This window comes from Tribolium madens, unplaced genomic scaffold, assembly GCF_015345945.1.
Source record: "Tribolium madens isolate multiple individuals breed KSU strain unplaced genomic scaffold, Tmad_KSU_1.1 Scaffold_1;HRSCAF=32;Tcas5.2_LG8, whole genome shotgun sequence".
NCBI lineage: Eukaryota > Metazoa > Arthropoda > Insecta > Coleoptera > Tenebrionidae > Tribolium > Tribolium madens.
Window position 1 is genome coordinate 5,682,118 of NW_025400984.1, and position 12,387 is coordinate 5,694,504.

The 12,387-nt window shown below is 32.6% G+C and overlaps 2 protein-coding genes across 3 annotated transcripts in view; one reads left to right on the plus strand and one right to left on the minus strand.

The window, feature by feature from the left end:
* Positions 1-12,387, minus strand: part of LOC123003741 (kielin/chordin-like protein) — a 55,116-nt gene that overhangs the window by 16,634 nt on the left and 26,095 nt on the right. The window lies entirely within an intron of this gene.
* LOC123003739 (casein kinase I-like) lies at positions 526-1,882 on the plus strand. Of its 2 annotated transcripts, XM_044396709.1 has the most exons (4): positions 526-1,119; positions 1,164-1,534; positions 1,590-1,681; positions 1,790-1,882. In XM_044396709.1, exons 1-4 carry the CDS (start codon positions 581-583, stop codon positions 1,793-1,795), a joined length of 1,008 nt encoding a protein of 335 aa, XP_044252644.1. In that variant the 5' UTR covers positions 526-580; the 3' UTR covers positions 1,796-1,882. The 2 variants fall into 2 exon arrangements, with proteins under 2 accessions (XP_044252644.1, XP_044252645.1); XM_044396710.1 differs by lacking the exon at positions 1,590-1,681.

Sequence of the window (12,387 nt, forward strand, 5' to 3'; positions counted from 1 at the left end):
TCACATAATATAGAAAAACTTAGAAACAGTTTCCAGTTTATAAACAAAGTTTTAGTTGGTTTTTATTGTAGTAAATAATAAATCATTCCGGAACAAAGTTTTCAAAATATTCATCAAGTTTTTCATTGTTTTGAAACCTGCGCAACATTTCATTTCTTCCGATACTCTTAATTATTAACGGTTTTTTACGTTTTCTTGGAAAAAATAACCGGTCGTAAGACCTTTTCCGCTTAAAACAGACAAGATTTTACAAGCAACAAATTAGAGAATTAATTAAAAAGTTGGCGCACTTTTCTTCCACTTGGCTTGCATATTAAACAAGGAAACTTCCACCCAATGAAACCCATTAATAATAAAAACGCTCGCTGTGATTTGTTTTCCTTCAAGAACTTCATTCCATATCCTCATGTCGCAAATTCCTGCATTCTGCCGAGGTCTCCGAACCGGAAAAATCGATCCCCATGTTGGCAAACCTGCAATTCGTACGTTTAAAATTTCGCGCGAGAATATGACTGGGCCGTCAAAATGAAGGTTTAGGTCCCGTCAAAATTTCCGTCTAAATGTAAAGTGCGACCGGAAAATGCAATCTCGTCAAAACTCCAGTTCCGGGTTGTTGATGGTCGGCCCGAATTTCCGGGTCGGGAAGAAAATCGGAAGTGGAAACTTTGGGGAACTAAGACTTGGAAAAAATCTTTATAACAATGAACATGTCGCGATTAAACTTGAACCGATTAAGACTAAAGCACCGCAGCTGCATTTGGAGTATCGGTTTTATAAAATTTTGGGACAGCATGAGGGGATCCCCAAGGTGTATCATTTAGGGACTTGTGGAGGAAGGTATAATGCGATGGTGATGGAGCTTCTAGGACCCAGTTTGGAAGATTTGTTCACTTTGTGTAATAGGAGATTTCGGCTAAAGACGGTTTTGATGATTGCCGACCAGTTGTTGACGAGGATTGAGTACGTGCACAGCAAAAGGTTGATTTTTAGGGACATCAAACCGGAGAATTTTCTTCTAGGAAGAACCAAGACAAAGAAAGAGAAGGTTATTCACATTATTGACTTTGGATTGGCTAAGGAATACATGGATGAGTCTACAAATCGACACATTCCCTACAGGTTAGTGAAAAAATTGTATACATTTTTTCCGATTTTTGATTTAGGGAACACAAATCTTTGACTGGAACCGCCCGCTATATGAGCATTAACACCCATATGGGGCGAGAGCAATCCCGCAGGGACGATTTGGAAGCCATGGGTCACATGTTTATGTACTTCTTGCGTGGTTCTTTACCCTGGCAAGGTCTCAAAGCCGATACATTAAAAGAAAGGTATCAAAAAATTGGCGAGACAAAACGAACCACTCCTGTTGAGACTCTTTGTGAGGGGCACCCGGAAGAAATGGCTACATATTTACGCTACGTTCGCCGATTAGACTTTTTTGAGACACCTGATTATGAATATCTCCGCCGACTATTTAAGGATTTGTACAAAGAAAAGGGTTATGCCGATGATGGAGTTTTCGACTGGTCAGGTAAAATTCTTGGCTTTAGTTAGATTTTCTCACTGTCTTCTCACTCCTCCAACAGACCGATTAATTTGGTTGAGTGGCCGTGAAAGGAAGTTCAGTGATACAAAGTATTATTTCAGCAAGCATATTACACCCAGCGCTCAGAGCGATGTAAGTAAAGCAAGTATCAATTTTTGCAGTCTTGCAAAAATATGCTTGCTGGAATTATCCCAATTCTGTCAACGCTACAAAGTTGTGTCTAACCTTCGGCTTTTGCAGGGCTGACACCGCCATCGGCGACTGCGCTCGTCAAAGACTAAAGCATATCCGCATTTTGTAACAGTTTTATTAAAGTAAACGACCTAAGAACAAGACCGTATTTTATTTCTCCTCTCTTAAAACATAAAAATTATACTAGTTTACTTTAGCTGAAAGTTATAATTTCTCATAGATTTTGAGGCATTGAATTTAAAAAAATATATTTAAAAAATCCGACACGTCACGTTTAAGAAATATGTAGTTAATAAAAAGACAAGAATCGACAAACAACAAATTAAAAATGAATTATTGTACTTTGTTTTTTATACTTTTTTGGATCAGTTTCCCTTGTAACAGTAATCACATAACATATTTATTTTTATCTCAAAAATATTTGTATCGATCTTCAAAAACTTATAGACCTCGAGGAAAATGCTCGCCTAGTTCTTTACTCATACTGCCTAAGTTTCTTTAAGAAAAAACTCTATATGCGAATCAAGGATACGGAAATAGTTATTTTTTGTATACGCTCCCAAAACAGCTGTTTTAGGAACTCATTTGAGTCCCTAAAATGAGTCTTTTCCGGACTCAATAAAATAGTACGCAAAACGGTTATTTTAGGTACTCCCCAAAAATAAATAGTCTATGCGGACTAAACAATATATTTTTTTAATTAGTAAGAGGTGTGAATTCGTGTTTTGGGAGCTTTAAGAAAAAAATGTTGGATGCACCACGTACGCAAAAGGTTTTAGGTGACTCCTCTCATTAAAGACTCGGCTCCTACGTCGCCTTAATTACGATTTGTCCCCTAAAACCCTATTTTGTGTATGTGTGTACATGATACATAAATAGCTATTTTGTTACAAGTACTTAAAATACAGTTTTTGCAGACGAATCGTTGCTGTTTCCGGACGAAGTGAAGCCGAGTCTGGTATAGCATATTAGTCCGCAAAAACGTGTTACAAACAACATTTTTTTGTTAAAGTTTTCAAAAAACGAATTTACACCTCACTCAAATAAGTCTCTAAAATAGCGATTTTTATACGCGTATACAAAAAATGTATTTTAAAAGACATACAATACCAAATGAACTTTATTTAAATCGGAGACAAGAAAATTATCTTTCATAGCAAAAAGCTGTGACGTGATAAAAAAATCTTAATGTTATTTTTGTTTAATAGAACATAAATAATCATAAATAATAATAATTTTATTAAAAGTAGGTATACAGGGTGTGTCAGAACTCGCACCCCAGAGAAAAATTTCAAGTAAGATAAAATACTAGAACCATGAAAAAAATGTTTAAAAATTCTATTTGTGAAAAAATTTTAACATTAATTTTTTGACATTTGAAATTTTTTATTTCTATTTAATAATACTGATAATCTTGTATATGTTTTTTTATAATCATTTAGTAAAGGTACAAACAATTTGCCAATAAAAGCCACAAATAACATTAAACAGAGTTACGATTTAGGATACACCTTCCTTATTTCCTCTTCTAATAACCTATAGCAAAAAAACTTGGAAAATTATTTTTCCAACAGAAATAAACAGAGTCAAAGTGCAAAAATCATGACTTTGAAATTTTTATAGATAGAATTTTTTTGACAATTTTTTCATGTTCCTTACATGGCATTTATCTCTGGGGTGTGAGTTCTGTCGTTAATATTAGATAAGTGATTATTTGTGAACTAGTGTCATTGCTTTTTATAACCACTGAAGGCACTGTTTTTAACCAGTTTCCAGAAAGTTTATCTCTGTGGTCGCATCTTACATTTTTCAGATGTATTTTTTAATAATATAAAATTAACTACTTAAACATGACAGTTTCTCTAGAATTGAAAAATATTAAATAAACAAAGTTGAGCTTCGCTTACTTTTGTCTGCGTCTTAAATTATTTTTATTTATTATTACCAGTGATGTTGCTACATGTTTCTTAAAAGTCACAGTCATTTACAGACACCGAGTATTTTTTTTTAATAAGTTACTCAAACTTCCTCTGCTCTATAAATACAATAATGTATCACAAAGCTGTTTTAGGCCACTTTGTAGAAAATTCAAATAAAAGTGCTAAACATTTTTTTGGCACATATATTAAAGTTAAAAGCTTGATTTTTTTTTTAAATTATATATAAAAATTTTGCTAAAAGCACAAAAGTGGTATAATATACGAGTCCTTGTCTTTATAGCTTTTGATTTGCAAAAAATGCGGTCCACCTCTGTGATTTGTGTTATTGCTGATATTATGATATCTGACTGTGATGGCAGCACCACCCGCTACCGACACAGATTTATACTTGCGTCCCACATTTCCCGTCCACTTTTCCAGATGACGTTACGGATTTATGGGTGCACGCAACAATATTGTTTATGTATTAGATAGAGGAAGATGTGCTATACAGCCGATGGGCAATTAGTGCAAACCCGGCAATAAATAACCGACGAAACGTTCTCTCCTCATATTTCGTTAATTTATTCGGCTGTGAACAAAGCGGTATCAATCAGCCCCCGGCAGAATGTCACCAACTCATGACGTCACTTCTAAACTCACTGTTCAATTGAAATATTTAAACAATGCGCTGTTGACACGGGGAAACACCGGCGAGAATTAGCGATGATGTTTTAGTTTGGTAAAGTTCGCTCTCCAGACTTTGTAATGAATAATGCGCGTCAGCGTATTCGATCTAATTTAATTGTTTGTCTTGCCGGCAAGTCGTCGAAAATCGAATTGAAAAAACATCCACAACTTTGTTAACTCGACCCGAGTAAACGTTTAACTTAGGGACTTTAGTTTTTGCAATGTGATGGATGCGAGGAATTCGCCTGGGTCTCGGAGCTACGCTGAAACGTCACCTGATGATTACACAGAAATGGGAAGAAAAACATAATTATTGCCGCCCGCTAACATTTATTTTTCTTTGCATGCGATTGCATCCCTTTTATCTCCTGTGTAATCAGCTAAATGTACCAACTATAAATTCAAAACAAACACTTTTTAACAGCTGATTCGACTATTAATTCGCCAGAGATACAATTTATTACACACGTTTTTATCGCCCATCCAACTAAAAGCTTAAAAGCAAAAAACAAAAATTTCTTTTCTACCATAAACCATCATTAAGATTGTGTTCAAAATAAATTTTTGTGCCTTTTATAAGCAATTTTATTTTTTTATTTTAAAATAAAAAGTGTTTCTAAACACAATTACTTGTTTGTATAAGGTTATTTTGAACTCGTTGCATGTTGTGACAACTAAACATTTCAAATATATGTAAAAATATCTTTCAATTTTGCATTTCAAAAGTTTAGACTCTAATATATTGTCAGAATTTTTATCATGTCACTTAGTTGTAACGGAAGAACTTTATTAGAAATTCACAAAACTTGAAACGTATTAAGATTCTAAGTTGCAACGCGAGAAGCATTTCTTTTAATCTAAAAGTTAAGACTGCATTGGGAAACGCTGCAATTTAATGGAAATCAAATTTCTCTCATTTGAATTCAAAAAAACTCGTTTGCTAATGACGAATGCAAAACTCCCGTAAATCAATTTTACCAAAATTTGTATTTTTCTGTCGTTTTAATTGTATAAAACTTGTTTAGTTGCTCTATTTTTCTCGTGTTTAATTGCGTCCAATTACATCAAACAGACTGCCTATGCATAGATTTGTTGAGGTACTCGTGTTATGAATGCTTTGACTTTGATGTATAATTTTTGGGTCGTCGGCCCAAAGTCCGCTTTAATTAAGAGGCGGGGGAAGGTATAGTTAATCGAATTTAATGGTAATAGGAGAGTCTACAATAACAATCTAAGCCGTTTCTGCTTTATCTACAAGTGACACGCTCGGGATTGTGATAGATTTTATATAGGGATGAAAACTAGCTTTGTTCTTGCTGAGGTTACTTTCCTAAAACTGGAAACGAAGCACAGAGAAATTGTGATGTTGTTATGAAGAAAAAACAAGTATCTTGTTACATGACATAATTATTTAACGTTCATGTTTCAAACGTTATTAATTATTGATCTACATATGCTCGATATTTATTTTGATATGTAATAGACTTCAAAAATTCATTTTTATTAATTTGGACCGACAACGACAAGCGATTTTTGCTTTTTTCTGTATCTTTAACAAGACATCAAACACTTCAACATAATAATTTACTTGTCATGATTTTTTTATAAAAATGTCAGATAACTTTGAGCTTTAATATACATAATCATTATAAAACAAAAATAGTACATTTTGTTTTAAAAAGTACTATATTACGGGAATAAAAAAATAATAATAAAAAAAACATTACAAATGCAAACACTATCTTAAGATTTTTTACAAACAGGTTCTTTAGATATTCAAAAATTACGATTCTGCTTAACAGAAAAATATTTTTGGACTTATTAGCTTATGAGTCGTCAATTTTAAACAATTTCAGGGTAATTTTACAGCTATTGAGACAACTAGAGTTTTTTAAACTATAAAACTTGTGTTGTTTTCAAGATTTTTTGCAACACTAATATTGAATTAGAAATTTTACTAAATTCAAAAATTATTATATTATTATAATTGGATGGCAAGCGAATAAATTAAAAAAAAAATAAAAACTAAAAAGTAAGTTTTTTTTAAATGATACATTTCGTATGATAATAGCACTGTTTTGACATTTTTGGCGAAATGATTTAACAAAGCTACGAGTTGTAAAATGCTTATTACACTATTATGTTTTGTATAATATGTATACAGAGTGATTTTGAAGTATGTGCAATTATTTTAACAAGCGATAGTAGAGATTAAAAAAAGTCAAAATAATTTAATTTGTCTTATTCGAATGTTTATAGTTTCTTAGATGTAGAGGGTGAAACCTTCACATCGGCGTCGGAAAATATCAAAATAATGCAACATAAACAAATTTTGAACCATTTGCGTTCTTTATCTCAAAGTTTAGATTTCTAGTAATCGGTAACATTTGAGGTAATGAAATTGGGTGATATCTTAACTAAAATTTGTACGTTTTATATTTTTTTTTAGATGAGGACACTTTTTTGTGCCTGCTTTTGCTAATTTTTACTATTTTTTTTTAAACAATGTTACAGATTTTGAATAATTATTAACCTCAGAGATCATATTTGTTTACAACTTGAGTTTGAAATTCAAGGTTACGCCGCAAATTTTTTCAACGAACATAACCCTCTGTATCTCAAAAACTATAAACATTTGGATAAGACAAGTTGAGTTATTTTGCTTCTTTTTGAGCTTTACTATCTCCTGTTAAGATATTTGCACATACCTCAAAATCATCTTGTATCATAAGAAACTCAAAAATAATTACCTTTTATAAATTAAATAAAAATTTAATATTTGCCCGGCGCCTCAACCATTATTACCCAACTCAAATAAAACGCATTTTTTTTTATAAAAAAAAAACTATTAACAAAATCCTTGAAATTATTCAATATGCCATCTTTACAATACCTAGTATGTTATAATACTAGTTTATAAGCAAGCCTTTAAAATACGCATGACGGTTTTAAGAGCACGACGCGTTAGCGGAGTGCTTTTAACGTCGTAAGTGGTTTAAAGGCGCTAATAAACGAGTGTTATACGCTAATTTTTATTATACCTGCCTATTTACGATCTTTTATGAGCATTCAAAAAATGTGAATTTACACAACAAAATAATCAAAGGTTGTTTGTGAATCGTTTTCGTAGAGACGGTTACTGGTTTACGTTGTTAAGCACATTTTTTCACGTTGTAATTGGTCCTGACATTTCACTATTTCTTGTTACCTAGACCATTTAAAATTTCAGCGTGCTATAAAGGCCAAATTACGCACGCTGCAGCTTGTTTTAATTTAAGATTATGATGCAAGTATACCTAATAAAAAAATCTTTATTGTCCAAAAACAACACACCTTGTGTTATTTTGAAAAAGTCATTGCTTTGCCAACTTGTTACAAATTCAAGCGTAACTGTTTTATCTGTCTTCGATTTTTCTAGTTTTTCCTAGTAAATTTTTCCGGCACGCGACCGTTTAATGTAATTCCAACGTTGCCGGCAATCAAAGCGGCGTTGTCGCGTGATTTCATGCGCCGTCAAGCATCAAGCTGCGCAATCACGTTTAAAAATGCGATTTTAAGCTCGGCCTTCAATGTTTGTTGTTGACATTTCGTTCTTTCACGCATATTAGATCGGAAAAATGCGGCAATGAAGTGGCGCTCGTATTTGCGATTGTCAATGTTTTATTCATTCGGAGCTTCATTTCTACGTTAATAATAATCGGATGATAAAAACGCAAATGGCCGTCTGAAAATCAATTTAGCGACGAATTGAATCACGCCAGGTTTTATCGCCGATATAACGATTAATGGCAGTTTGATGCCGGCGGCGATTCAATTATGTTTATTTAATTAAGTCAAGGACGACAAAGTTGTGATTGTGACATTCAGTGATTGGGTTGCGAAAATGTTAGGATCTGCTCAACTTACAGTTGTCTATCAGGAAGTCAATATTTAGTTGACAAATGAGTCGTTTGTCTTCAGGCGCCGGAACGTCAACTTCAATACGGTGACGCTTCATAAATTTTCTTATCTAAGGAGGTTAATGAAAAAACCGGGAAAGGAAGGTCAAGGTGACACGTTTGCGAGAACGGTTTACTTAATGTTGGAGCTGATAAAGGAAGAGAAAAGGTTCTTGTAACAAAACAATTATAAAAAAAGTTTCAGAGTTTAAGAGTGGGAGTTTGAAGCTGCATTGTTTTTCCGGTGTAAAAGAAAAAAATGCCAGGCAAGAAAAATAGTCTGCGTTCTGGTCCAAGCTACATTACTGATTGTTCAATCTATTTTCGTAGAAATATTTTAATTAAGTGTCATGAGCAACGTTTCCTTCATGAAATGCAGCATCTCCTGTTTTAAGCTTTTTATCGCCATTTCTGTAATAAACCTCTTAAAATTTCCAAGCTTTTAGAAAAACGTGGTTTTCAAACTGATTTGTTAAATTTTATTTTGGATTTTAAATATTGCTAAAACGCTTTTCATTTTACTTGTTTTATTGCACAATTGGTTTAAATTGTTGTGTGGCAAGTGTTTATAATGAAAAGCAAAAATAATACTTTTGTCTTGTCAGTTTTAGAGATTAATAATAGACTATTTGCAATTAAGTTGTTAGTTAAAGTAAAAATAGGTAAGAGCTTAAAACTTGGATCAATTTTTGCACCTGAGTATCAAGTGCTTCAACAATTTAGAAGCTGTTAATTATGTGGAAAGTAATTTGCACAAACTTTGAAGCGTAAACAACTAAAAGTTCTCCTAGTTCACTACAACTTAAACCTTGCTTAATTTGAATGAATGAACAGTACTAAATTCACTAAGCTCAAAAATAATTCAATAATTCATAATTTATTTTCTACGATTTGATCAATTTCAATTCGGCTCCTTTCATTAAATATGAGATCCAGGCAGCGAAATCCTTTGTCGAACTTGTAACAACTTCCGGAATAAAAAAGGTAGTTTTCTTCAGTCTTCAATTTCGATTTCTATTCGGCGCAGAGCAATATGTTAAATCGCATGAATTTATTATCTTCACGGGGAGCTCGATCCGAACACGGAGAGGAATCGGTTATTCCCCGTATCTGGCGTTCTATTTTTAATTGAAACGCTTTCCATCGGGGAAAAACCTCGAATAATAGAGATACATTATGACAGCAAGAGGAAATTGTAACGTCACCGGATATCCGTCCCATGCGTGCTCGCTTGTCAGATCCACACACTAAACCTCTCTCGTCTTGATATCGCGAACAAAGACGAAACGTCGTCCCATTTACAAACGTTTTACAATACATTGATGATAATTGATTTTTGTGTGAGGGTTCTAATGAAATGTCACGCAGAATGAACAATGACAGATGCTGATGAAATTGAGGATATTGGAGGGTGGTCACGTGCCGTTTCGCTTCTCCACGGATGCACGGCTGGCATACAGAACAGGTGTTATCTGAAGATGATGGCGTCTTTTCCGGCATTACCTGAAGGATTTGAATGGCACGTGACCGTCTTCGTGGCAATTAAAAGGGACGGAGCAGGTGCTAGCTAATGGCGAAAGTTCAGGTTTGAATGCTTTTGAATTGAAAAAATTTGTTTCATTTCTATACTCCTAAAGTAATAAATTTGTTACAATAAATAGTGTATTAAGTATTAAGAACGGTAAAGACATTTCACCGATCGAAGACAATTACACAAGACGACAAAAAATAAGTCATGTCGTGACAACTTGACAAATTATATATCATTTTGTTCGTCTCAGTGAGACAAGTCAAATGCACTAAAAAAATTAAAATGTGTACACCTTTTGAACTAAATAATTTTTTTTTCTAATTTAAATGAATATAAAATACATTAACTTTAAAAACTCGTTACTCAATAACTATTAAGCCGACTTCCTTCAAATAAAGACTATTCTAAAGGGATGGAGTTGCCCTTTAGAATGATATGAAATTTGAAATTTAATATTGGCAAACTTTTCTTTGAACAGTGTTCGAAAAAGTTTGAAGTAAATCGAAATAATCTAAGAAAAACCCTACGAGTAATTTTTTTCCATCATTACCATCGTGCAGAGCATCTCTTTATTAGTTGTAATCCAAATTTTTAAAAAAATATACCGAGTAGTTTTCAAGATATGATGTTTTGAAGTTAAGGTTTGCTAATCAAGCATTGCGCCAAATAGGAGAAATGCATGTTAATCTTACTTAAAATGCATTTTTATAAAAGTATTTGTTTTAAGACTTTTCTTTCGCTTAAAAATGGTCAATTGTACCTTCTTTGTTCTAATTAGAATAAACAAAAAACTGTTTGTTTACTTAAAACAAATAAAGAGTACCTGCGTACTAATTAAAGCAAATAAAGAGTTTTTTTGTTCTAAAAATGACCACTGATCATTGAGCAAAGAGGATCTAGAAGTTTAAAGCAGTAGCTTTAAATATATGTAAGAGCAAATCTTTTTCAAATTAAATCACTTTCCATTCAGATTATAAATTGTTCACTTTGTTCTAGCTTTCTGAACCTTTTTTTGAAAATGTTCTCAGCAAATGCTTTCTCTATTTTTTATTATACCTGCCCATTTACGATCTTTTATGAGCATTGAAAAAATGTGAATTTACACAATAAAATTATCAAAGGTCGTTTTCGTAGAGACGGTTACTAGTTTACGTTGTGAAGCATTTTTTCACGTCGTAATTGGTCCAGACATTTCACTATTTCTTGTTACCTAGACCACTTTAAAATTCAGCGTGCTATAAAGGAAAAATTACGCACGCTGCAGCGTGTTTTAATTTAGGATTATGAAGCAGGTATAATAAAAACATTATTATAAACATTATAATTCCAACAAATTATTTCATATTAAAATTAAACTACAACCACTTCAATTGCTATTAGTAATTCCGCTGGCTTCTTTAGTAGTAGCGCTAATAGAAACTGTTGCTGAATTCAACGTAAATCCTCCGGCGTCTTCAGTAGTTTTTTTTAAGTAATATTTTCACTAATTTCACAACTCGTTTTCTCACACTAGCTTTTAAAGATTTTATAGATATTCTCATATCGAAATCTTGATTTTTCAGGAATTAGTGATGAACAACCAATGTCCCAAGCTTGTTCGATTTCACTGTCTACACCGTCGGAGTCTGAATCACATATTTTTCTTGAGAAAACTCATGAAATGTTCTAAGATATTTTTTCAAAGGTGTATCTTTTGTCTAAGCAACCTCAACCTCAACTATTGTTAGCTGACGCGTCGTGCTCTTAAACCCGGCGTGCGTATTTTAAAGACTTGCTTATAAACTAGTATTGTAATATACTATTATGCTATCAATAAATGTTTTGTGGATTTTATCTGATTGTTTAAAATTACTTACCGTTCTAAGACGGTAAGTAAATTACTTACCGTTTTGTTTATCATAGAAATCGAGAACATACCGGTCTCGAAACAAACGCGGTAACTAACTAAAAGCGTTTTATCGGGAAAAAAAATTGTTATTAATAATTATAAGCAATAACAGTATATTAAAAAACAGGTGCTACAATAGCTATTTATGCAACAAGTTACACAATGAGTGTGTTGTTTGCACTAGATGTGTGCAAATAAAACAGCCATTTTGCATCGCGTTTCATACAAGATTTTTTCCAATTGAAAAGCATAGGCATCAAAATTCGAATTTTAAATCTGGTATTTCAATTATTTTCCAAAATGTCGTATCTTAAAACTAGTGATAAAATTAAGCACATTTGGCAACTAAAATGACCTATCACAATGCTTGCTTTTCTAAATTGGAAAAACACTCTTATCGCAAGACGAGTAGTTTACAAATTCACAGTAGGTTACAAAAATAGCTTAAATTGGTGAAATACGTTAAACTGCAACAATTTCTCTCTTAAAAATTTCAGTCTATTGTCAGTGAGAACCAATAATTATTTATTATACAAAGCGATAAAATTGAATTTTATCTTCGAGAGCTAATATGCTCGAAAAGATAATGAAAATTTTATCGTCGTGTACAATATAAAATTTTACTCAATCCTCACTAATTTTGTAGCCAATTTTATAAAATTATAAATGTCAAAGTAAAA

What these genes read in the sequence shown, in the direction of transcription:
- LOC123003739 (XM_044396709.1), top strand. Translation starts at nt 581, where the DNA reads ATGCAATCTCGTCAAAACTCCAGTTCCGGGTTGTTGATGGTCGGCCCG. An exon ending in AATCGACACATTCCCTACAG is followed by an intron (nt 1,120 to 1,163) that starts GTTAGTGAAAAA and finishes TTTTTGATTTAG; the next exon opens with GGAACACAAATCTTTGACTG. An exon ending in TGGAGTTTTCGACTGGTCAG is followed by an intron (nt 1,535 to 1,589) that starts GTAAAATTCTTG and finishes CTCCTCCAACAG; the next exon opens with ACCGATTAATTTGGTTGAGT.